Source organism: Hemitrygon akajei, chromosome 24, assembly GCF_048418815.1.
Source record: "Hemitrygon akajei chromosome 24, sHemAka1.3, whole genome shotgun sequence".
NCBI lineage: Eukaryota > Metazoa > Chordata > Chondrichthyes > Myliobatiformes > Dasyatidae > Hemitrygon > Hemitrygon akajei.
In genome coordinates, this window is record NC_133147.1 from 115,049 (window position 1) to 140,738 (window position 25,690).

A 25,690-nucleotide genomic window follows, 5' to 3' on the forward strand; every position below is an offset into this window, starting at 1 on the left:
CCGCTTTAAGTTTCAACACCCCTTCGAGTACAAACGCCTGGGAACCCTCACTTCCCACAATTACCAGGGTTAACCCTGTCTTCACTGAATCCAGTCTATCTGACCCAAAAGGACGGCCGTCTCGTTCAGCTGAATCAGATACCTCAGACCTTTTCTGAGCTCCGTGACTAGGTTCAGGACCACGTGCATCCCCATCTTGGACACACTCAAACGGGACATTGACCTCTTCCAGGCTTTCAATATCCGTACCTTTTTCAAATTCCAAATTCTCTTGCTCCTCCCAGCTACTCTCTGGGCAACTCCCTTCCGGAGTAAACTCAACCCCGCGGGCTGAAACAACCTCATCTGCCAACCCAGCAGACCTCTCCAAGGTAATGGCATCCTTTTCATCTAGGACTGCCCTCATCTCATTATCGGGAACACTTTTAGAACTCTCAACTTCTTCAAACAGGTCTGCCAACCCAGACAGATCATCCATGTCCAACCATGGACCTTTTAACAGCTTTCTCTGTTTCTCATCTTTATTTCCTACCTCTAGGACCTTCCTCTTCGCTAAGGGAAGATCTATCTCCTCTCCCTTACCCCCTTTTACTTTACTACTCTTCGTTTTTCCACCCTCTAAACCCTCGTGGCACAAGGTCGGTAAAGACGTCTCGGCCAAATCAAAACTGGGCAAATTTAAACTGCTCTCGGTTTCAGCTGCCGCTCTCGACAGGCTGCGAGTGACCACGCATGCGGGATAGATCTTAGGATCTGAGGGAGGGGCCTCAACCCTCGCAGGCTGGGTTGTCAGCTTCACGGCTGCACCCATCTTCCCACCCGCTAGGTCGTTACCCAGAAGGATGTCCACGCCTTCCCCCGGCAACTCCAGCAGGACCCCCAGTTCCACTGGTCCCGACACCAACTCACAATCTAGAAGGACCCTATGCAAAGGCACCACTTTGGTCCATTTTCCTATGCCTCTCAGGGCTACCTCTCCCGTCTGAGGTCCGAACTCTAACACCTTACTGCTAATCAATGATAGCTCCGCCCCCGTGTCTCTCCAAATCCGTACGGGAATTGGTGGGTCCCCCTCCCTCAAAGACACGGTTCCGTGTGACAGACAAATCTCAGACCCCTCTCGCACTCTGCCTACCCGGAACCCTCTTGTCAATTTTCTGATTACCACTGCACACCCGATAGTTCCTTCCTCAGAGCAAAGCACTTAGATGCAATATGACCCACCTTCCCACAATTAAAACAGGTCAAGCCCGGAAATCTCTGGCCGCCTGGCCTTTCCCCCTCAACCTTACCACTAGCTCCCGGTGGGACCTCTGCCTCAGCCGGCGGACTTTCTCGATCGTTCCCACGGTCTCTCGGGGTACTTTTATTCGAGGGAAACTTTGTCTTGTGGGTTAGGGCATATTCATCTGCGAACCTAGCAAATTCTGAGAGGGACTTATTCGGCCTCTCATTCAAATACATCCGGGTCTCTTCCGGAACACAACCTTTAAATTCCTCAATCAAAAATAACTCCCTGAGACGCCCATAATCCTCGTCCACCTGTTCCGCGGTGCACCAACGGTCCAAGAGCACACCCTTCTCATGGGCTAGTTCGGTATACGTTTGATTCCACCCTTTCCTTAAATTTCTGAACTTTTGTCTATACGCCTCAGGTACCAATTCGTAAATCCGGAGAATGGCCTCCTTTACTTCGGCATAATTCTCCGCTTCTCCCTCCTCCATGGACAATGCCGCATATGCTTGTTGTGCCTTCCCTTTTAACACACTTTGTAACAGCGCCACCCACTGCTCTTTGGGCCACTTCTGATTCACTGCCACCTTTTCAAAAAGCAAGAAATAACTATCAACATCCATCTTCTCGAACGGAGGTACTAACCTCAACTCCCGACTAACATTAAACCGCTCCTCTCGGTCTGACCCTTGATCTCTTCGCTCTTGCCTTAACTTCTCCATCTCCAAGTCATGTTTCCTCTGTTTCTCTGCCTCCTCATACTCTCTCTCCCTCTCTTTTTCAGCTGCCTCCAGCTGTTTTAACTGAATTTCATGCTCTCTTTGCCTCTCGGCTCAGTCCTGCTCTTTTTTCACCTCTAACCCCTTTAGTTGGAGCTCATGCTCCCATTTCACCTCTAATTCCTTTAGTTGGAACGCCTGCTCCCTTTGTTTGTTGGCCCTTTCTTTCTCCTTCTCAGCTGCCTCCAGCTGCTTTACTTTAATTTCATGTTCCAACCTTAATTTCTCCAACTCTAACTGATCCATCCCACTCGCTAGTACCTTTTCAGGGATATTTTCCAAATCCTCAGCTGTAAATACCTTCTCCTCAATGTAATACTGAGTTATGGCCCTTCGCACCTCCCGCTTTTTCATTGAGGACCTCACCTCTGTGAGGCTTAACCCCTTCGCCAAATTTACCAAGTCTAATTTGGTGGCCGCCTCTAGCGCCCCCAGAGTCTGTTTTCTCATAAATTCCTCCACGTCCATCTTTGCTGGTTTCCCGTCTGGCTACCCGCGCAACCAGACCCACGTTTGGACTTAAGCCCGATTCACTGGCCCTCCAATTTGGTATCAAACCTCGAGACGAGGCCCCACATTGTTACGAACCCCGTAACTGGGTCACTTACCAGCAAAGATAGAGAGGTCCGTTGAAGTCTGTTGGTACTATTTTTAAATGTTTTTATTTATAAAGGGGCACAAAAGTAAGGTTAATACAAACATTCAGATAATATACGTCGTCAATATGCAATCTAAAGCGCGGGTATAGTAATAATCATCAATAAGAAGTAGCTCTATCGTTTTGTCTAGGGGTAAAAATATTGTCCGATGGAAATATAAAAGTTTTTCAAGTTCATGCAGGCTTTTAGCCGTTTGGGGACCGCTGGGTTTCACTTGTTGGAGAGAGAGAGATTTTTGGTGAGAAAAGAAACTTGCCAGTCTTTTGGACGCAAACCGTTGAATCGGGAACGTGGGTTCCCTGTTGTTAGTTCAAAGTCCTTTTCGGTGTTATCAGCCACCCGTTCCCCAGGCAAGGGGAAACGAACCACACGTGGCTTCTGAATAGCTTCCCGTTATCACGGGAGCGATGAGCGATGGTGTCTCCTTCTGGTGCGTCGCTAGGGTCTGCCTCCTGCAGCCCCTTTTTATCTTGACTTGCAGAGTTGTAGATGTCAATCAAGGTGGGGTGATACAATCCCCACCCCACATTGCCCGAGGGTGTCCATGTAGCCCTGATAGCTGGCACGTAGCATAGGGTCGCAATCCACAAAGGTGTCTCCAAGAAACAATGGTCAACATCCGTTGCGTTGTCTTTCTGAGGATTCTCTCTCATCTCCTGGGTCCCAGACCCGAATTAATAGTGATCTTGCGATTCTCAGGAAGGAGGGGGCTGGGATCATAACACACCAATATATAGAAGGCCACACCGGGAGCACCAGACACAGTATATCACCCCAGCAGGCTCACAGGTGAAGTGTCACCTCACCTGGAAGAACTGTCTGGGGCCCTGAATAGTGGTGAGGGAGGAAGTGTAAGGGCAGGTGTAGCACTTGTTCTGCTTACAAGGATAAGTGTCAGGAGGGAGATCGGTGGGAAGGGATGGGGGGGACGAATGGATGAGGGAGTTGTGTAGGGAGCGATCCCTGCGGAAAGCAGAAAGTGGAGGGGGGAGGGAAAGATGTGTTTGGTGGTAGGATCCAACTTCCACCCTGCCCTCAAATTTACCTGGTCCAATTCCGACACCTCCCTACCCTTCCTTGATATCTCTGGAGACAGCTTATCGACTGATGTCTACTATAAGCCCATGGACTATCACAGCTACCTGGACTATTCTACTTCCCACCCCACTACTTGTAAAAATGCTATCACCTTCTCTCAATTCCTCCGTCTCCGTCACATCTCTCAGAATGAGGCTTTTCATTGCAGGACAAAGGCGATGTCTTCCTTTTTTAAAGAAAGTGGCTTCCCTTCCTCCACCATCAACTCTGCCCTCAAACACATCTCTCCCATTTCACGCACATCTGCTCTCACCCCATCCTCCTGCCACCCCACTAGGGATAGGGTTTCTCTTGTCCTCACCTACCACTCCACCAACCTCTATATCCAACATACAGTATAACTCTCCGAAACTTCCACCATCTCCAACGGGATCCCACCACAAGCACATCTTTCCCTCACCCCCACTTTCTGCCTTACGCAGGAATCGCTCCCTACACGACTCCCTTGTCCATTCATCTCCCCCCCCCCCCCCCATCCCTTCCCACCGATCTCCCTACTAGCACTTATCCTTGTAAGCGGAACACTGCCCTGCCCTTACACTTCTTCCCTCACCACCATTCAGGGCCCCAGACAGTCCTTCCAGGTGAGGAGACACTTCACCTGTGAATCAGCTGCGGTGATATACTGTGCCCAGTGCTCCCGGTGTGGCCTTCTATATATTGGTGAGACCCAACGCAGACTGGGAGACCATTTCGCTGAACACCTACGCTCTGTCCGCCAGAGGAAGCAGGATCTCCCAGTGCCCATACATTTTAATTCCAAGTTCCATTCCCATTCCGATATGTTAATCCATGGCCTCCTCTACTGTCGAGATGAAGCCACACTCAGGTTGGAGGAACAACACATCATATTCCATCTGGGTAGCCTCCAATATGATGGCATGAACATTGATTTCTCTAACTTCCATTAATGCCCCTTGTCCCCTTCTTACCTCATCCCTTAGCTATTTATTTATTTATTTCTCTCTTTCCCTCTCACAATAACTCCTTGCCTATTCTCCATCTTCCTCTGGTGCTCCTCTCCCCCTTTCTTTCTTCCAAGGCCTTCCATTCTATGATACTCCCCCTTCTCCAGCCTTGTATCCCTTTTGCCAATCAACTTCCCAGCTCTTAGTTTCATCCCTCCCCCTTCTGTCTTCTCTTGTCATTTCAGGTCTCCCTCTCCCCCTCTCACTTTCAAATCTCTTACTATCTCTTTTTTCCGTTAGTCCTGATGAATGGTCTCGACCTGAAACATCGACTGTACTTCTTCCTACAGATGCTGCCTGGTCTGCTGCGTTCCACCAGCATTTTGTGTGTGTTGCTTGAATTTCCAGCATCTGCAGATTTTCTCGTGTTTGTGAATTGTCAGAGTTAGAGACTTTAGCTCTTTAAGGCTTCAATGAGGAGAGGCTTCAGTCAGAGAAGCCAAAAAAAAGCATGGGTAGAGTTTTTTTTTTCCTGCCACAGTTTATCCTTTATATTTGCTTATTAGTGACGCTAGGCAGGAGAGTGGAATGTTCAACTTGTGAGATGTGGAAAGGCAGGGAGACCTCTAGCCTACAGCTGCAGCTTCTAACAATCTGTGTTAAGAAGTTGAAGATGGAACTAGATGAACTCTGGATCATTTGGGAGGTTGAGGGGGTGATAGATCTGGTAATGTAGAGCACCATGCTTAACAACATGGCAGCTAAGATCAGGGTTCGATTCCCACTGCTTTCAGTAACAAATCACTACTGTTGGTGTTGGACTCTGCAAGTAACGTTGCTGTTCATCAAACCCAGTTCTGCACCCTGATCATTGGGCATGGGAGGAGTTTCTACTGCTGATGTTCACTTGTAATGGGACTGGAGTTTAATATTCTGGATCTGTGACTAATAAATTTTAAACCCTGCATCAGGAACAAATGACACTATTAGTTAACTACCCTATTTCAGATTCAGATTCAGTTTATTGTCATTTAGAAATCACAAATGCAGTGCAGTTAAAAAATGAGACAACGTTCCTCCAGAATGATATCACAAAAGCATACGACAAAACAGACTACACCAGAAAATCCACATAACGTTTGGCAATCCCCAATCCAGAGTCCGGAGAGGCTGCTGCGTATTAATATCGCGCTACCGTCTTAGCGCATTCCCCGGAAAGGAGTTCCAAATCCACCAGACAAACAAGACGAAAACCTAAGCTACAAGACCTGCACAAAACCACATAGTTACAACATATAGTTACAACAGTGCAAACAATAGCGTAATTGATTAAAAAACAGACCATGGGCACAGTAAAAATAGTCCAAAGATGTTAAACGACTAAGTTCAAAAGAAATCACCACACAGTTTCCACAAGTCCCCAGGGTCCTGACAGACTCGCCATCCCACATCGGCGGCAGAAGGGAATACCCCCGCTATGGACTTCCACAGCACTGCACAACTCAGCCTCGCAGTCGCAACACACAATGAAAGCTCATTTGCAGGCCACAGCCTCCGTTCAGCACAGAGACAAGTAAACCTCATGGAACAGTGAGCCAAACACTGACCTGTCCATCGCCTCCAGCCCTGACACCCTGACCTTTTCAATCAGGCCTGGTGCTTAAATCATCCAAGCATCAACTGTTCCTTGCTCGATTCAGCCTGTACATAAACTTTTCCGTTTGGCCCAGCGCTTAAATCAATCAAATTGGGGATCTTTACTTGCTCTCAGGCCCAGGATCTGCCCCAACTCTGTCAGTGCAGAATACCCCGTGGCTGTACCCCTCAGTATTAAGTATAATGGATACTGTTGTGGGGAATGACGCTCCAGGGGAAGCTATAGCAACCAGGTCTCTGGCACCATCTGGCTCTGTGGCTCAGGGAATTAGGGAGAAGAGGGTGCAGTAGTGATAGGGGATTCCATGATTAGAGGAGCAGAAAGCAGATTCTGTGGCATGAAAGAGACACCCAAATGGTATGTTGCCTCCCCGGTGCCAGTGTCAGGGACATTTCAGATGGGGTTCACAGCGTTCTAAAGAAAGAGGATGAGCAGCCAGAAGTCTTGGTACATATTGGCACCAATGGCATAGGTATCTACTCCAGAGGGCGGAGCTTAGGATGATGGCACCTAATGACAACTCCTTTGCTTGCATCTTTGGAAACAGCTCTATTTCTATCTTTAATATCTTTTTTTCCCTTTTCAGGGTTCTTTTGAAGACCCTGACCTGGAGTTACACGTTGACCGGTTCTTTTCAGGAATGGAACCTGCTCTCAGGAATAAGAGATAAACTCATTAGAAACCAGATTGTTCTTGGGATACTACACACCAAACTCTCAGAGAGACTTCTGTTGAAGGCAAATCTTACATAGAGAAATTAATTAATTACTATGGTCAGGCAGAGTGAGAATGTTTGTTAGCCACAGGCAGATCTGAAGCACAACAATGATGTTGAGGAAAACAAGGTGCAGTCAGAAAGACCATGGAAAGAGATGACAGTAGAGCTCAGTTCATATAAAACGGACACGCGAAACAAAGAGCAGGTAAAATGTCCAAACGCAGGAGATGTGGCAAGTCTCCATTCCCTGTCAAAGAGCTCTGTCCAGCAAAAGAAGTGAAAAGCTACAAATGCAATAGAGTTGGCCATTAAAAAGCTAGTGTCACTCAAGAAACAGTTCTTCAGGAGGCCAAAGAAGACCATGATTCAGATGAAGGGAGAGCTTTCCTTGGGGCTATAGATTAGAACATAGAATAGTACAGCACATTACAGGCTCTTCAGCCCACAATGTTGTGCCGACCCTTAAACCCTGCCTCCCATATAACCCCCCACCTTAAATTCCTCCATATTCCTGTCTAGTAGTCTCTTAAACTTCTCTAGTGTATCTGCCTCCACCACTGACTCAGGCAGTGCATTCCATGCACCAACCACTCTCTGAGTGAAAAACCTTCCTCTAATATCCCCCTTGAACTTCCCTCCCCTTACCTTAAAGCCATGTCCTCTTGTACTGAGCAGTGGTGCCCTGGGGAAGAGGCACTGGCTGTCCACTCTGTCTATTCCTCTTAATATCTTGTACACCTCTATCATGTCTCCTCTCATCCTCCTTCTCTCCAAAGAGTAAAGCCCTAGCTCCCTTAATCTCTGATCATAATCCATACTCTCTAAACCAGGCAGCATCCTGGTTAATCTCCTCTGTACCCTTTTTAATGCTTCCACATCCTTCCTATACTGAGGCGACTGGAACTGGACACAGTACTCCAAGTGTGGCCTAACTAGAGTTTTATAGAGCTGCATCATTACATCGTGTCTCTTAAACTCTATCCCTTGACTTATGAAAGCTAACACCCCATAAGCTTTCTTAACAACCCTGTCTACCTGTGAGGCAACTTTCAGGGATCTGTGGACATGTACCCCCAGATCCCTCTGGTCCTCCACACTACCAAGTATCCTCCCATTTACTTTGTACTCTGCCTTGGAGTTTGGCCTTCCAAAGTGTACCACCTCACATTTCTCCGGGTTGAACTCCATCTGCCACTTCTCAGCCCACTTTTGCATCCTATCAATGTCTCTCTGCAATCTTCGACAATCCCCTACACTATCTACAACACCACCAACCTTTGTGTTGTCTGCAAACTTGCCAACCCACCCTTCTACCCCCACATCCAGGTCGTTAATAAAAATCACAAAAAGTAGAGGTCCCAGAACAGATCCTTGTGGGACACCACTAGTCACAACCCTCCAATCTGAATGTACTCCCTCCCCACGACCCTCTGCCTTCTGCAGGCCAGCCAATTCTGAATCTATCTGGCCAAACTTCCCTGGATCCCATGCCTTCTGACTTTCTGAATAAGCCTACCATGTGGAACCTTATCAAATGCCTTACTAAAATCCATGTAGATCACATCCACTGCACTACCCTCATCTATATGCCTGGTCACCTCCTCAAAGAACTCTATCAGGCTTGTTAGGCACGATCTGCCCTTCACAAAGCCATGCTAACTGTCCCTGATCAAACCATGATTCTCTAAATGCCCATAGATCCTATCTCTAAGAATCTTTTCCAACAGCTTTCCCACCACAGACTCAAGGCTCACTGGTCTATAATTACCTGGACTATCCCTACTACCTTTTTTGAACAAGGGGACAACATTCACCTCCCTCCAATCCTCTGGTACCATTCCCATGGACAACGAGGACATAAAGATCCTAGCCAGAGGTTCAGCAATCTCTTCCCATGCCTCATGGAGCAGCCTGGGGAATATTCCGTCAGGCCCCGGGGACTTAACCGTCCTAATGTATTTTAACAACTCCAACACCTCCTCTCCCTTAATATCAACATGCTCCAGAACATCAACCTCACTCATATTGTCCTCACCGTCATCAAGTTCCCTCTCAGTGGTGAATGCTGAAGAGAAGTATTCATTGAGGACCTTGCTCACTTCCACAGCCTCCAGGCATATCTTCCCACTTTTATCTCTAATCGGTCCTACCTTCACTCCTGTCATCCTTTTGTTCTTCACATAATTGAAGAATGCCTTGGGGTTTTCCTTTACCCTACTCGCTAAGGCCTTGTCATGCCCCCTTCTTGCTCTTCTCATTCTTAAGCTCCTTTTTTGCTACCCTATATTCCTCAATAGACCCATCTGATCCTTGCTTCCTAAACCTCATGTATGCTGCCTTCTTCCACCTGACTAGATTTTCCACTTCACTTGTCACCCATGGTTCCTTCACCCTATCATTCTTTATCTTCCTTACCGGGACAAATTTATCCCTAACATCCTGCAAGAGATCCTTAAACATCGACCACATGTCCATAGTACATTTCCCTGCAAAAGCATCATCCCAATTCACAACCGCAAGCTCTAGCCTTACAGTCTCATAATTTGCCCTTTCCCAATTAAAAATTTTCCTGTCCTCTCTGATTCTATCCTTTTCCATGATAATGCTAAAGGTCAGGGAGCGGTGATCACTGTCCCCCAGATGCTCAACCACTGACAGATCTGTGACTTGACCCGGTTCATCACCTAATCCTAGATCTAGTATGGCATTCCCCCTAGTCAGCCTGTCAACATACTGTGACAGGAATCCATCCTGGACACACTTAACAAACTCTGCCCCATCTAAGTCCTTGGAACTAATCAAGTGCCAATCAATATTAGGGAAGTTAAAGTCACTCATGATAATAACCCTGTTATTTTTGCACCTTTCCAAATTCTGCCTCCCAATCTGCTCCTCGGTATCTCTGCTGCTATAGAATACCCCCAGTAGAGTAACTGCTCCCTTCCTGTTCCTGACTTCTACCCATACTGACTCAAAAGAGGATCCTGCTACATTACCCACCCTTTCTGCAGCTGTAATCGTATTCCTGACCAGTAATGCCACCCCTCCTTTATCTCTTTTAAAGCACTGAAATCCAGGAATATTGAGAATCCATTCCTGCCCTGGTGCCAGCCAAGTCTCCGTAATGGCCACTACTTCATAATTCCATGTATGTATCCAAGCTCTCAGTTCATCACCTTTGTTCCTGATGCTTCTTGCATTGAAGTACACACACTTTAGCCCTTCTACCTTAATATCCTTTATTCTGCTGCTCTTTCCTCAATGCCTCTCTATATGTTAGATCGGGCTTTACTCCATGCACTTCTTTCACTGTTCTATCGCTCCGGGTCCCATCCCCCTTGCAAATTAGTTTAAACTCTCCCAAACCATGCTAGCAAACCTACCAGCAAGGATATTGCTCCCCCTTGAGTTCAGGTGCAACCCATCCAATCTGTACAGGTCCCACCTTCCCCAGAAGAGATTCCAATGATCCAAAAATCTAAAACCCTGCCCCCTGCACCAACTCCTCAGCCACGCATTCAACTGCCACCTCCTCCAATTCTTACCATCACGTAGTACTGGCAGCAATCCTGAGAACGCCACCCTTGAGGTCCTGTTCTTCATTAGGATGATGGAACACATACCAATCCTCAGAGGGATAAGAAGTGGAGTTAGTGAGCAGCTTCCTGTATCAAGATCTCTGAGGATCTAACCTGGTCCCAACATACCAATGTAGTTATAAAGAAGGCAAGGCAGTGGTTATACTTTATTGGGAACTTGAAGAGATTTGGCATGTCAACAAATACACTCGAAAATTTCTATAGTTGTACCATGGAGAGCATTCTGACAGGTTGCATTACTGTCTGCTATGGAAGAGGTACTGCACAGGACCAAAAGAAGCTGCAGAAGGTTGTAAATCTAGTCAGCTCCATCTTGGGTACTTGCCTACAAAGCACCCAGGTCATCATGTGGATAGTCAGAAGCTTTTTCCAGGGCTGAAATGGCTAGCACGAGAGACCACAGTTTTAAGGTGCTAGGAAGTAGCTACAGAGGAGGTGTTGGGTAAGTGTTTTTTTTTACACAGAGAGTGGTGAGTGCTTGGAATGGGCTGCCAGCAACAGTGGTGGAGACAGATACTTGAGGGTCTTTTAAGAGACTCCTAGATAGGTACATGGAGCTTAGAAAAATAGAGGGCTATGGGTAACCCGAGGTAATTTCTAAGGTAAGGACATGTTTGGCTCGGCTTAGTGGGCCAAAGAGCCTCTATAGTGCCGTAGGTTTTCTATGCTTCTATCATTAGGGAGCGGTGGCTCAAAAAGATAGCGTCCATTATTAAGGACCTCTAGCACCCAGGGCATGCCCTTTTCTCACTGTTACTGTCAGGCAGGAGGTACAGAAGCCTAAAGGCACGCACTCAGTGATTCAGGAACAGCTTCTTCGCCTCTGGCATCCGATTCGTAAATAGACATTGAATCTTTGGACACTACCTCAGTTTTTTTTAAATATACAGTATTTCTGTTTTTGCGTGTTTTAAAAAATCTATTCAATATACATAATTGATTTACTTGTCTTTTTATTTATTGTTATTTTTTTCTTTCTGCTAGATTATGCATTGCATTGAACTGCTGCTGCTAACTTAACAAATTTCACGTCAAATGCCGGTGATAATAAACCTGATTCTGATTCTGAATTAGGAGATCGCTGCATTGAGCACCTCTGTACCATACTCCATAAGCGGGACTTCCCGGCGGCCAAGCATTTTAATTCCGATACCCATTCATGTTCCGACAAATCAACACACAGCCTCTTCTTGTGCCAAGACGAGACCACAACACGTTATATTCTGTCTGGGTAGCCTCCAACCTGATGGCATGAATATTGATTTCTCCTTCCGCAAAACAAATCCCACACTCCTTCCTCTATCCCCCACTCTGAGCTTTGACTTCTCGCCTGCCTATTACTTCCCCCGGGTCCTCTCCTCCTTCCCTCTGGTCTTACTTTCCCACCCACCTGGCTCCACCTAGCTTCTTTCTCTTCCCTTCCCCCCCCCCCCTTTTTAAAAAAAAATTCTTGCATTTCCCCCCTTCTTTCTTAGTCCTGATGAAGGGTCTCGGTCCGAAATGTAGACTGTTTTTTCTTTTCCATAGATGCTGCCTGAGCTGCCGAGTTCCTGTGTGATTTCCAGCACCTGCAGATTTCTTCTCATTCATTCCGAATGTCAGAGCTTGTGCCCATGCGCGTACGTGAGGGTCGCAGAGTGTTCCGGAAAATCGCGCATATACATTCAGCGAACAAAGGGCTCGGCGAATCGGCAACGCACACAAAATGCTGGAGGAACTTAGCAGGTTAGGCGGCATCTGTGGAACAGAGTAGTGAGTCGACGTTTCAGGCCGAGACACTTCATCGGAACTGGCATCTGCAGATCTTCTCTTGTTTGTGATTGGAGAATCGGCAGTGGGTAGGAGCGAGTCTTTGGGCGGGGGTTCATCGGTACCGGTGTCAGAGCCGCGACTGAGGAACAGTTACTGTGAGCTCCGGCCACACCGTGGCTCCGAACCCGGGGACAGACCAGGTCCTTTCCCTCTCTGTCTGCCCCACGATCTGTCCCCAAGCCCCATTTCCGTAGTGTATGCGCATCGCTGGGACCGTGGCGGGTAGATGGGTGTCTCATTCGCAGGATTTCTGCGTAAAGGGGCACCTATGGGTGTCATTACCAGCGTTATTTTTTTCCGGCAGTCCAGGGGAGGGAATGGGAGCAGTTGGATCTCTCAGACACTGCCGAGCTCCAGATATCTAAATCCATGGATTGAGAACTCGGAACAAATATATAGTTCTAACTGAATCTCTGATGAAGATAAGACATTCCATAAGACCATAACAATGTAAGAGCAGAATCTGGCCCGTCGAGTCTGCGCCACCATTTCATCATGGCTGATGAATTTTTCCTCTCAGCTCCAATCTCCTGTCTTCTCTCCCCTCTCCCCCCCCCCCCCCCCCCCCCGTATCCATTCATTCCTTTTCATCTGTTCCAAAAGGACACCCCTCTATTCTGAGGCCGTGTCTTGATCTCTTTGCCCATCAGCTTTTTGTATTTTCTTCCCAGTTAGAAAATAGTCAATCGTTTCATTTCTACAAGCAAAGTGCATGACTGTACACTTCCCAACACTGTATTCCATATGCTACTTCTTTGGCCATTCTTCTAGTCTGTTGAGTCAGTCCTTCTGTAGCCTCCCCATTTCCTTAAAACTACCTGCCCCTTCATCTATCTTTGTATATCTGCAAACTTTGCAACAAAGCTATCAATTCCATTATCTAAATCATTGAGATGTAATGTAAAAAGAATTGGTCTCAACACAGACTCTTGTGGAAAACCAGAAGTGACTGGCAGCCAACCAGAAAAGGCTCCCTTTATTCCCACTCTTTGCCTCCTGCCAATCAGCCACTGCTTTATCCTTCCAGTCACTGAAAATGTGAATTAGTTCTGCAAGGAAAAAAAAGAACAAAATCCTTCCATTGGTTTTAGTTCTTAGAGAAAATCTCCTTTATTCTATCTCCAGCTGTTTTGGACCTTTTTACCCATGAGAATATGTTTAGTACCATTCTCTTTGGGTACATAATAATATCAAACATCTTTGTCCTGGGTAACAACTGACCTGTAGCTTTCACATCACAAAGATGTCACACTCCGATGAGAAAGACTACTGCCCTGCCCTTCATATTCATGGCATTGTCATTAGTGAGTTCACCACTGTCAGTCACCTGTGTTGAAGGGTCAGAGTAATTGGACAATTTCCAGGATGAACTCTGTAATATCACATGCTCTTTGTAGCACTGTGGGACATGACCAGAACTTGAAATAATACCGATGTTCCCTCCTTTTTTTAAAAAAAAAGCTGCATGGATCAATCATTGGTCTGAGCAGTAACTTTTTACACAGCCTGAAAACTGCACAGCACTTTAAATTAGCATGAGATAAAAGAGAATTCCAGCCGCGCACCAACAAAGCCTCAGTTACTGTGCAGCTGCACAGCATAGAGGGAACAGTGAATAATAGAAACATAGAAAGCCTACAGCACAATACAGGCCCTTTGGTCCATAAAGTTGTGCCAAACATGTCCTTACCTTAAAAATTACCTAAGGTTATCCATACTAATGTACTAATACTAACAGAAGGAATCAAACTGAGCTAAGTCACAAATTGAAGACGGACAGAAATGTCCCAGTTGATACAGACAGGAATTCTGTCAGAGAATTTAATGGTTAGACCAGGAGCCGGCCCAGTGACCAGTTAGAAGGCCGATGACCAGTGGTGTGCCTCAGGGATCTGTTCTGGGACCTCTACTCTTCGTGATTTTTATAAATGACCTGGATGAGGAAGTGGACGGATGGGTTAGTAAATTTGCTGATGACACAAAGATTGGGGGTGTTGTGGATAGTGTGGAGGGCTGTCAGAGGTTACAGTGGGACATTGATAGGATGCAAAACAGGGCTGAGAAGTGGCAGATAGAGTTCAACCCAGGTAAGTGTGAGGTGGTTCATTTTGGTAGGTCAAATATGATAGCAGAATATAGCATTAATGGCAAATCTCTTGATAGTGTGGAAGATCAGAGGGATCTTGAGGTCCGAGTCCATAGGACATTCAAAGCTGTTATGCAGGTTGACTCTGTGGTTAAGACAACAAATGGTGCATTGGCCTTTATCAATCGTGGGATTGAGTTTAAGAGCCAAGAGGTAATGTTGCAGCTATATAGGACCCTGGTCAGACCCCACTTGGAGTACTGTGCTCAATTCTGGCCTCACTACAGGAAGGACATGGAAACCATAGAAAGGGTGCAGAGGAGATTTACAAGAACATTACCTGGATTGGGGAGCATGCCTTATGAGGACAGGTTGAGTGAACTCGGCCTTTCATCCTTGGAGCAATGGAGGATGAGAGGTGACCTGATAGAGGTGTACAAGATAATGAGGCATTGATCATGTGGATAGTCAGAGGCTTTTTCCCAGGGCTGAAATGGCTAGCACGAGAGGACATAGTTTTAAGATGCTTGGAAGTAGGTACAGAGGAGATGACAGGGGTAAGTTTTTTTTACGCAGAGTGGTTTGTGCGTGAAATGGGCTGCTGGCGGCAATGGTGGAGGCAGAAATGACAGGGTCTTTTAAGAGACTCCTGGATGGATACATGGAGCTTAGAAAAATAGTGGGCTGTGGGTAAGCCTAGGTAGTTCTAAGGTAAGGACATGTTCAGCACAGCTTTGTGGGCCAAAGGGCCTGTATTGTGCTGTAGGTTTTCTACGTTTCTATATTTCTCATCCCCAACTTGTGTTGAACCTTTCTGTAAGTGATGTCACAGTTCAGCAAAGAAAATTACCTCATATAGAATGAGAAAATTATCTCATAAGGTCATCAGGTAGAGGAGAAAAACGAGGCCATTTGGCCCATCGAGTCAGTTCTGTCATTTCACCATAGCGGATCCATTTTCCCTCTCAGCACTATAAGTACCTTCTAATACAGCACAGAAACATGCCCTTCAGCCCATCTAGTCCATGCCAAAGCAATTTAAACTGCCTATTCCAATGAACCTGTCCCAGGACCGTAGCCCTCCATACCCTTACTATCCATGTACCTATCCAAACTTCTTTTAAACCTTGAAATTGAGCTCATATGCACCATTTGAGTTGGTAGTTCTTTCCACACACTGGTGACCCTCTGAGGCAAGAAGTTTCCTTTCACGCTCCTCTTAAACTTCTCAACTTTCTCCCTTAACATATGACCTCTGGTTTTAGTCCCAGCCACCTTGAGTGGGAAAAGCCCTCATAATTTTGTACACCTGAAACCCCATTTTTATTGGGCATCTATGGAAATGCAGCTTGTTAGTCCCTCACTAACAGCCACTGAACTCTGAGGCAAGAAACCACCCTTCACAGGCTTCATACATCTAGGATATATACAACTTTGGTCCTGCCAAACCCCTGAGATTGGGATGTCTCACACACCCAGACCTGGTTTGTGTGAATGCGGTGTAATTTACTACCCCCCAGCAATCACACATCTGCACTGCATACATAACAGATTGTACACTGCACACAATTATAAAGAAGTATGCTTAAGAATGTTAACTTAAGCAAACAGTCATTAAAGGAAAGGAAGGAAAAAAAAGGGCCTATTATTCTTAAACAGTCAAATGTGCACTTAAGTTGGACCTCGTCTTGAACCTGTCTGTCACTCACATGCTGGACCGTAAGTCTGCATGAAAGCCCACACCATCTTCCAAATGTTGATCGAAATCCATTTTGAACAAACAGGTCTCCCACAGGAGTATTGGTCCTTCCTCCTTGAAGACATTCACCTGTACCAAGCACCTTGTGCATCAGTGATGGCATCCTCAACCATCTTCTCTCCTGTCTTCCTACAGCTTCTTCTAAAAGAGACCTTGACCTAGATCAGTCTCCCTCACAAAAACTTCTCTACTCAGTGCACTCCAGCACCTTCTTCCAATTCCACCATAGCGATTGGCTGACACCACATTCCCAAGTTGAAAAACAGCCGCTTATTTCAGATCAAACCCAAACAGGCTGAAAGCAGAACAGACTGCTCTCAGAGAACTGCTAAAATGAAATACCTACAGTATAGCAGTAAAAATCTTAACCAGGGTGTTACACACCTCTTTCAAATCTCCTCTCAGTCTTCTATATTCTAAAAAATACAGTCATAACCTATTCAATCTTTCCTTATAACTCAGGTCCTCCTGACCTGGCAACATCCTTGTAAATTTTCTCTGTACTTTTTCAACTTTGTTTACATCTTTCCTGTAGGTCGGTGATCAAAACTGCACACTATACACCAAATTAGGCCTCACCAATGTTTAGAACTTCAATATAACAACCCATCTCCTGCACTCAATACATTGACTTATGAAGGGCAATCTGCCAAAAGCTTTCTTAATGACCTTATCTCCTTGTGTAAGACCTACTTTAATTGGTCCTACCGGTGCAAAAAATTTGCACTTGTCTGCATTAAATTCAATCTGCCATTTTTCAGCCGATGCAGAGCCATGATAGCCTTCCTCACTATCCACTACAACCTCATCTTGGTGATCGGCAAATTTGCTGATCCAGTGAACCACGTTATCATCCAGATTATTGACATAGATGACAAAGGGCCCAGCACCGATCCCTGCGGCACATCACTAGTGAAAGGCCTCCATTCAAATAGGCAAACCTCTACTGCCTTCTCTGGCTTTTCCCACAAACCCAACATCCAATCTTATCCTGAATGCCGAGCAACTAAAGCTTCTTGGCCAGCCTCCTATGCAGGACATTGTCGAATGTCTTACTAATGTTCATGTAGACAACATTGACTTTCATTGAAAGCTTCATCAACTTTCCTGGCAACTTCTTCAAAGAACGCTATAAGATTGGTTAAACATGACCTACCACACACAAAGCCATGTCTATGCAGACAGTTATATGTCCAGTCCCTAAAAATATCTTCCAATAGCCTTCCCACAATGGATGTCAGACTCACCAGCCTATAATTTCATGGTTTATCTCCTGCCTTCTCCCCATGTCCCCTCATACCCTGATTGATAAAGTATCCATTAACCTCTGACTTAAATATCCCAATACTTGGCCTCCACAACCACCTGTGGCAATAAATTACGCAGATTCACCACTCTCTGGCTAAGGAAATTCCTCCTCATCTCCATTCTAAAAGGACATCCCTCTATTTTGAGGCTGTGTCCCCTGATCTTAGACTGCCCCACCACAGGAAACATCCACTGTACTGAGACCTTGCAACATTTGACAGGTTTCAATAAGGTTCCCTCTCATTCTTCTGAATTCAAGTGAGTAGAGACCCAGAGCCATCAAACACTCCACATATGACAAGCCTTTGCATCCCGGAATCATTTTTGTGAACCTCCTTTGAACCTTCTTCGGTGTCAGCACCTCCTTTCTTAAGATAAGGGCCCAAAACTGCTCACAATACTCCCAGTCAGACCTCAACAATACATCACTTTATTTTTTATTTTAGTCCTCTCAGATTGAATACTAATATTGCCTTTAGCTTCCTCATCACTGCCTCAAGCTTCAAATTAACCTTTAGAAAATCCTACGAAGACTCCCAAGTCTCTTTGCACCTCAGATCTTTGAATTTTCTCTCCATATAGAAAATAGTCTATGCTTTTACTTCTTCTACCAAAGTTCATGATCATACATTTCCTGAAATGCTGTCATTGATGTCTTTTGTAAATCTTTTTACAGGTTAGAAACAGCAAAGCATTTGTGTATGGGAATCTCAAATACAATAGCACATCAGTTTTGCTGCCTCTGTCCAGACATTTAAGGAGTGACCAGGTATTTCCTTTATAACACCAATGTCAGTTGTTGATCCTTGGCAATGAAGAAGTATCTCATCCCAGCTGGAAACACGCTTTGTCTCTGAAATGAAGTTTTCTGTAGTAACTCTGTGAAATTCACTGGAACCGGGGTGCTGAGAACACACCAGCGTTTGTTCACTGGAGATCAGTTCTTCAACTGCATTGATTATGTGAGGGATTCACTACGTCTGCCATCTGACTTGATGAATTGACAGAGAATTGATAGAGAACTGTGGGAAGGGATTCACTTACTCATCTCCTCTGTAGTCACAACAGCAAGCCAACCCTGTGGAGATGCTATTCACCTGCTCAGACTATGGGAAGGTATTCACTCGTTCATTCAGCCAACAGACATATCAGTCAGTTCACACCAGAGAAATGCTGCTCACCTGCTGAGATTGTAGGAAGAAATTCACTCGGTCATGTGAACTGAAGGTATATCAGCAAATTCACACTGGGGAGAGGCCACTTACTTGCTCAGACTACTCTGAGGTTTGTTTGGTCATCCGAATTGAAGGTACACCAGCGAGTTCACACTGGGGAGATGCCATTTACCTGCTCTGATTGTGGGAAGGGATTCACCCACTCATGCCACCTACGGAGACACCAACGAGTTCACACTGGGGAGAGGCCATTCATCTGTTCAGACTGTGGGAAAGGATTCACTCAGTCATCCAGCCTACTGACACACCAGTCAGTTCACACTGGGGTGAGGCCATTTTCATGCTCTGATTGTGGGAAGGGATTCACTCGGTCATCATACTTACGGAGCCACCAATATGTTCACACTGGGGAGTGGCCGTTCACCTGCTCAGACTGTGGGAAGGGGTTTACTTGGTCATCTGAACTGAAGGTACATCAGCGAATTCACACTGGGGAGAGACTATTCACCTGCTCAGATTGTGGGAAGGGGTTTACTCGGTCAGCTGAACTGAAGGTACATAAGCGAATTCACACTGGGGAGAGGCCGTTTACCTGCTCATACTGTGGGAAGGGATTTACTCGGTCATCTGAACTAATGGCACACCAACGAGTTCACACTGGGGAGAGACCATTCACCTGCTCAGACTGTGGGAAAGGATTCAGTCAGTCATCCAACCTACGGAAACACCAACGAGTTCATGCTGGGGAGAGGCCATTCACCTGCTCACACTGTGGAAAGGGATTCACTTTGTCATTTGAACTGAATTTACATCAGCGAATTCACACTAGGGAGTGGCCGTTCACCTGTTCAGACTGTGGGAAAGGGTTCAGTCAGTCATCTGACCTACTGACACACCAGCCAGTTCACACTGGGGAATGGCCATTCACCTGCTCAGACTGTGGGAAGGGGTTTACTCGGTCATCTGAACTGAAGATACATCAGCGAGTTCACACTGGGGAGAGGCCATTTACCTGCTCATACTGTGAGAAGGGGTTTACTCGGTCATTTGAACTGAAGGCTCATCAGCGAATTCACACTGGGGAGAGGCCATTCACATGCTCAGACTGTGGGAAGGGATTCATTCACACATCCAGCCTACAGACTCACCAGCAGGTTCACACTGGGGAGAGGCCATTTTCCTGCTCTGAATGTGGGAAGAGATTCACTCAGTCATCTACCCTACAGCGACACCAGCAAGTTCACACTGGGGAGAGGCCGTTCATTTGCTCAGACTGTGGGAAAAGATTCAGTCAGGCATCCAACCTTTTGGCGCACTTCCGGTTTCACACTAGGAAGAAAATTTAAATAAGCTGCATGATGGATATTTAACCATCACATTTGCTGAATCCAGAATTAAGCTCCAAAGTAACTGTTGGTGTTGAAAACTGCAATTATTGCTGCTGTTCTTCAAACCCAGTTCTGCACCCTGGTCACTGGGCATGGGAGGAGTTTCTTCTGCTGCTGTTCACCTTTAATGGGACCGGAGTTTAATATTCTGGATCTGTGACTAATAAATCAGTTCTATTTTAAACTGTTTTGGGTACTTGGTGAATTTACAACACACACCCAGTGTACAGGAAAAAGTCCTCTCAGTCCCCCTGGTTCCTGCCAGTTTTTCTATTCCACAACTATCCTTTTAAATCCATCCTTGCTGTTGATCGATCACACTCTCTGCAGTGATAGATTACAAACATTCACTACAATGTGGGTGAAGAGTTTCCCTTTGAATTTACTGCATGTCTTTCTGTGGACTGAAGTGATGCAACCATATTGCGATCACTGCCTCCTAAGTGATCTTTACTTTAAGCTTCCTAATCGCCTCCAGTTCATTACATAACACCCGATCCAGTATAGCTGATCCCCTCGTAGGCTCAATGACAAACTGCTCTAGAAAGTCATCTCATAGGCATAGAACTAATTCACTCTCTTGAGATCCATTGCCAACCTGATTTTTCCAATCCAATTGCATGTAAAAATCTCCCATGACTATCATAACATTGCCCTTTTGACACATCTTTGCCAATTTTGTGGAAATGAGAAAGGATCTAGTAAGAGTGGATTGGGATAAGTTGTTTTCTGGCAAGGATGTTTTCAGTAAGTGGAAGGCCTTCAAAGGCAAAATTTTGAGAGTGCAGAGTTTGCATGTTCCTGCCAGGATTTAAGGCAAAGTTAACAGGCATAGGGAACCTTGGTTTTCAAGGCATATTGGCGATGTAGTTAAGAGAAAGAGAGAGGTGTATAGCAGGTATAGGCAACAAGGAACAAATGAAGTACTTGAAGAGTATAGAAAATGTAAGAAAATACTAAGGAAGGAAATCAGGAAGGCAAAAAGACATGAGGTTGCTTTGGCAGATAACGTGAAAGTAAACCCGAAGGGTTTCTACAAGTATATTAAGAGTAAGGGACAAAATTTGTCCCCTAGAAGATCAGTGGTTGTCTTATGTGTGGAGCCTCAGGAGATGGGGGAGATCTTAAGCAGTTTTTTTGCATCAGTATTTACTCAGGAAACTGGCATAGCATATATGGAAGGAAGGGAAACAAGCAGTAGTGTCATGGAACATATAGAGATTAAAGAGGAGGAGGTGCTTGCTGCCTTACAGCAAATAAAGGTAGATAAATCCCCTGGGTCTGACATGATGAGTTCCTCGGATCTTGAGGGAGACTAGTGTAGAAATTGCAGGGGCCCTGGCAGAAATATTTAAAATGCCCTTAGCCACGGGTGCGGTGCTCGAGGATTGGAGGGTAGCTCATGTTGTTCCGTTGTTTAAAAAAGGCTCCTAAAGTAAACCAGGTAATTACAGGCCGGTGAGCTTAACATCAGTAGTAGGTAAATTACTGCAAGGTGTTCTGCAAGATCGGCTATACAAGTATTTGGACAGCCAAGGGCTGATTAAGGATAGTCAGCATGGCTGTGTGTATGGTAGATCCTGTTTAACAAATCTTGTAGAGTTTTTCAAGGAGGTTACCAAGAAAGTAGATGAAGGAAAGGCTGTGGATGTTGTCTACATGGATTTTAGTAAGGCCTTTGACAAGGTCCCACATGGGAGGTTAGTTCAGAAGGTTCAGGCACTAGGTATCCATGGAGAGATTGTAAACTGGATTCAAAATTGGCTGAGTGAGAGAAGACAGAGAGTGGTAGTGGATGATTGCTTCTCAGACTGGAGGCCTGTGACTAGTAGTGTGCCTCAGGGATCTGTGCTAGGACCATTGTTGTTTGTTGTCTATATCAATGATCTAGATCATATATGTCAAACTCAAGGCCCGCGGGCCAAATCCGGCCCACGGTGGAATTATCTTTGGCCTGCGAGATAATATCTAATTACTGTTAAAGCTGGCCCCAGTAATCGAAGCGCCTATGGCGTATGATATGGCTAATGCTGAGTTTATTCAGGTACCAGGTTTTCAGGGTTTTTAGTGTTTATTCGGCAGTCTTCTTCATAAGAAACGGAATTTGTAAAGTGAAACACTTTGTAGTTATAGCAGAGACTGAGACACATGAGAGCAGGCTGAAAAAACGGAGGCAACGAAAGCTGCGTTCGCACGCTTCCGACTGATCCGGCCCGCATGAAGCTGCATTTTGCTCAATCCGGCCCGTGACCTAAAATGAGTTTGACACCCCTGATAATGTGGTAAATTGGATCAGCAAGTTTGCTGATGACACTAAGATTGGAGGCATTGTGGACAACGAGGAAGGCTTTCAAAGCTTGCAGAAGGATCTGAACCAACCGGAAAAATGGGCCAGAAAATGGCAGATGGATTTTAATGCAGACAAGTGTGAAGTGTTGCATTTTGGAAGGACAAATCAAGGTAGGACATACACAGTAAATGGTAGGGCACTGAGGAGTGCGGAGGAACAAAAGGATCTGGGAGTTCAGATACATAATTCCCTGAAAGTGCACCAAGGTAGACAGGGTTGTAAAGAAGGCCCTTGGCATCCTGGCATTCATAAATCAAAGTATTGAGTATAGGAGTTGGGATGTTATGGTGAGGTTGTTTAAGACATTGGTGAGGCCAAATTTGGAGAATTGTGTGCAGTTCTGGTCACCGAACTATAGGAAGGATATCAGTAAGATTGAAAGAGTGCAAAGAAGATTTACTGGGATGTAGCTGGGTCTTCAGTAATTGAGTTACAGGGAAAGATTCAACAGTAACGTAATGTTATGTTAAAATGTTATGTTTAAATGTTGTAATGTTAAAATTGTACAAGGCATTGGTAAGGCCAAATTTGGAATATTGTGTACAGTTCTGGTCACCGAATTATAGGAAAGATATCAATAAATTAGAGAGAGTGCAGAGACGATTTACTAGGATGTTACCAGGGTTTCAGCACTTAAGTTACAGAGAAAGGTTGAACAAGTTAGGTCTCTATTCATTGGAGCGTAGAAGGTTGAGGGGGGATTTGATCGAGGTATTTAAAATGTTGAGAGGGATAGATAGAGTTGACGTGAATAGGCTGTTTCCATTGAGAGTAGGGGAGATTCAAACGAGAGGACATGATTTAAGAGTTAGGGGGCAAAAGTTTAAGGGAAACACGAGGGGGTATTTCTTTACTCAGAGAGTGATAGCTGTGTGGAATGAGCTTCCTGTAGAAGTAGTAGAGGCCAGATCAGTTGTGTCATTTAAGGTAAAATTGGATAGGTATATGGATAGGAAAGGAGTGGAGGGTTATGGGCTGAGTGCGGGTAGGTGGGACTAGGTGAGATTAAGAGTTTGGCACGGACTAGGAGGGCCGGAATGGCCTGTTTCCGTGCTGTGATTGTTATATGGTTATATAGGTTATTACTTGGAACATAGTAGAATGAGGGGGGATTTGATAGAGGTTTACAAAATTATGAGGGGTATAGACAGAGTAAATGCGAGTAGGCTCTTTCCACATTAGGAGAGATAAATACAAGAGGACATGGCTTTATGGTGAAAAGGGGAAGGTTTAGGGGGAACTTCTTCACTCAAAGAGTGGTGGGAGTGTGGAACGAGCTGCCATCTGACTTGATAAATGCAGGCTCACTCTTAAGTTTTAAGAATAAATATGGATGGAAGAGGTCTGGAGGGTTACGGACTGGATGCAGGTCAATGGGACTAGTGGAATAATTTTCAGTGAAGACTAGAAGGGCTGAATAGCCTGTTTTCTGTGCTGTAGTGTACTATGGTTCTATCTTTTATATTTCCCGTTGTAAACTGCAGTCCACATCCCAGTTTCTGTTTGGAGGCCTGTATATAACTGCAGTCAGGGTCCTTTTATCCTTGCGGTTTCTCAACTCAACCCACAAGGATTCACCCATCTTCTGATCTTATGTCACATCTTTCTAATGATTTGATACCTTTTTTTTAACCAGCAGAGCCACACCACACCCTCTGCCTACCTATTTGATTAGATCCTCCTTTATGTTTGGCCTTTCCAGGAAAAAACAGTATTTTTATGTTCAGGATTGCCAAGAGGAGGGACTGTTAGGGCATATTCTGGAATTAGTGTATATAGCCAACAATAACTTAAGCAACCAACCTTCAGATCTGAATATGGGATTGTAGACTGAATTTAAAATACATCTCGGACCAGTAAATTGCATGAATAGGACATAGATAACAGCACTCAGAGTAAATTGCAGACCCAGAAACAGCCACTTCATTGATACATCACCTCTCTCATGATTCTGCCTTCTACTACACATAGTGCTTTTCCCTTACATCCCTTCTTCAACTTTCCTGCCTTTCCCCTCCCCCACCCCTTGATCTTCCCTCTTATTAGTTTTTCACCTGGCATCTACCAGCCTTCTCCTTCCTACCCTCCCTCCACCTTCTTTATAGGACCCCTCTTCAGTCCTGATGAAGAGTGCCGAGACGTTGACTGTTCATTTCCACGGATGCTGCCCGACCTGCTGAGTTCCTCCAGCCAGTTGAACGTGTTGCTTTGACCACAGCATCGGCAGTGTACTTTGTGTTTACTTCATTGATATACGTTTGCGTATGCATGAGTGCAATTGACACCCCATTACTGCCGTTTTCATGCAATTAACACTTATTTTGGGTGTGTTGGTGAGAAGATCCAGGCATTTGAAATTACATGTACCTCAAAAGAAGCATTATGAGGACGTTGTAACTATAGAAGTTACCCTGTTACCTTTGTTCTCTAACATATAAAATGTGCTGTAATGTTGGGTCAGAGGGTCCCAGCCCCCCCCCCCCCTCAAAAAAGGGCGATGAATACAGGATAAGAGAAAATCTGCAGATTCTGGAAATCAAGTAATGCAAATGCTGGAAGAACTCAGCAGGTCAGGCAGTAGCTATGGAAAAGAGTAAACAGCCAACATTTCGGGAAGAGATTAGAAGTCAGGGTGGAAGATGGAGGGAGGAGAGGAAGAAGAACAAGTTTGAATGAACTCCGGATCATTTGGGAGGCTAAGAGAGGTGATAAATAGGACATATGTATAGAGAGGTAGTTACACCCAAGGTGCAGAACACAAGAAAATGGGTGACAGGAAGGGGAAAGGGATTAAGGAGCTAGTGCAGAGCACCCTCTGTGGCCTTCCTCCTCAACAACAGGCACATCACTGTTGGGGAGGATGACCTTACAGAGGAAAGATGCAGTGGGCAAGTCTCTGGCACTGAGGCTGACTCTGCGAAGGGAAGGGGAGGGGAAAAAAGAGGCACGCTGTGTTGAGAGGGGATTCATTAGTTCGGGGAATGGACAGGTGGTTCTGTGGGTGAGAACGAGATTCCCAGGTGCCAGGGTCCAGGATATCTTGTATCAAGTCCTCAGCACTGGGAGGGTGAACAGCCAGAAGTCGCAGTCCATCTAGGTACCAGTGACATGGGTGTGATGAGTTACCATGTTCTGTTAAGGAAGTTTAGGGAATTAGGTG

The 25,690-nt window shown here is 45.5% G+C and overlaps 1 protein-coding gene across 1 annotated transcript in view; it reads left to right on the forward strand.

Annotated features, from left to right (window-relative positions):
• Positions 1–25,690, forward strand: part of LOC140715535 (uncharacterized) — a 105,957-nt gene that overhangs the window by 66,577 nt on the left and 13,690 nt on the right. The window contains exons 3-4 of the mRNA XM_073027888.1: positions 18,677–18,768; positions 18,845–20,102. Coding sequence (XP_072883989.1) covers positions 18,677–18,768; positions 18,845–20,102 — 1,350 coding nt within the window. The remainder of the gene's footprint in view (positions 1–18,676; positions 18,769–18,844; positions 20,103–25,690) is intronic.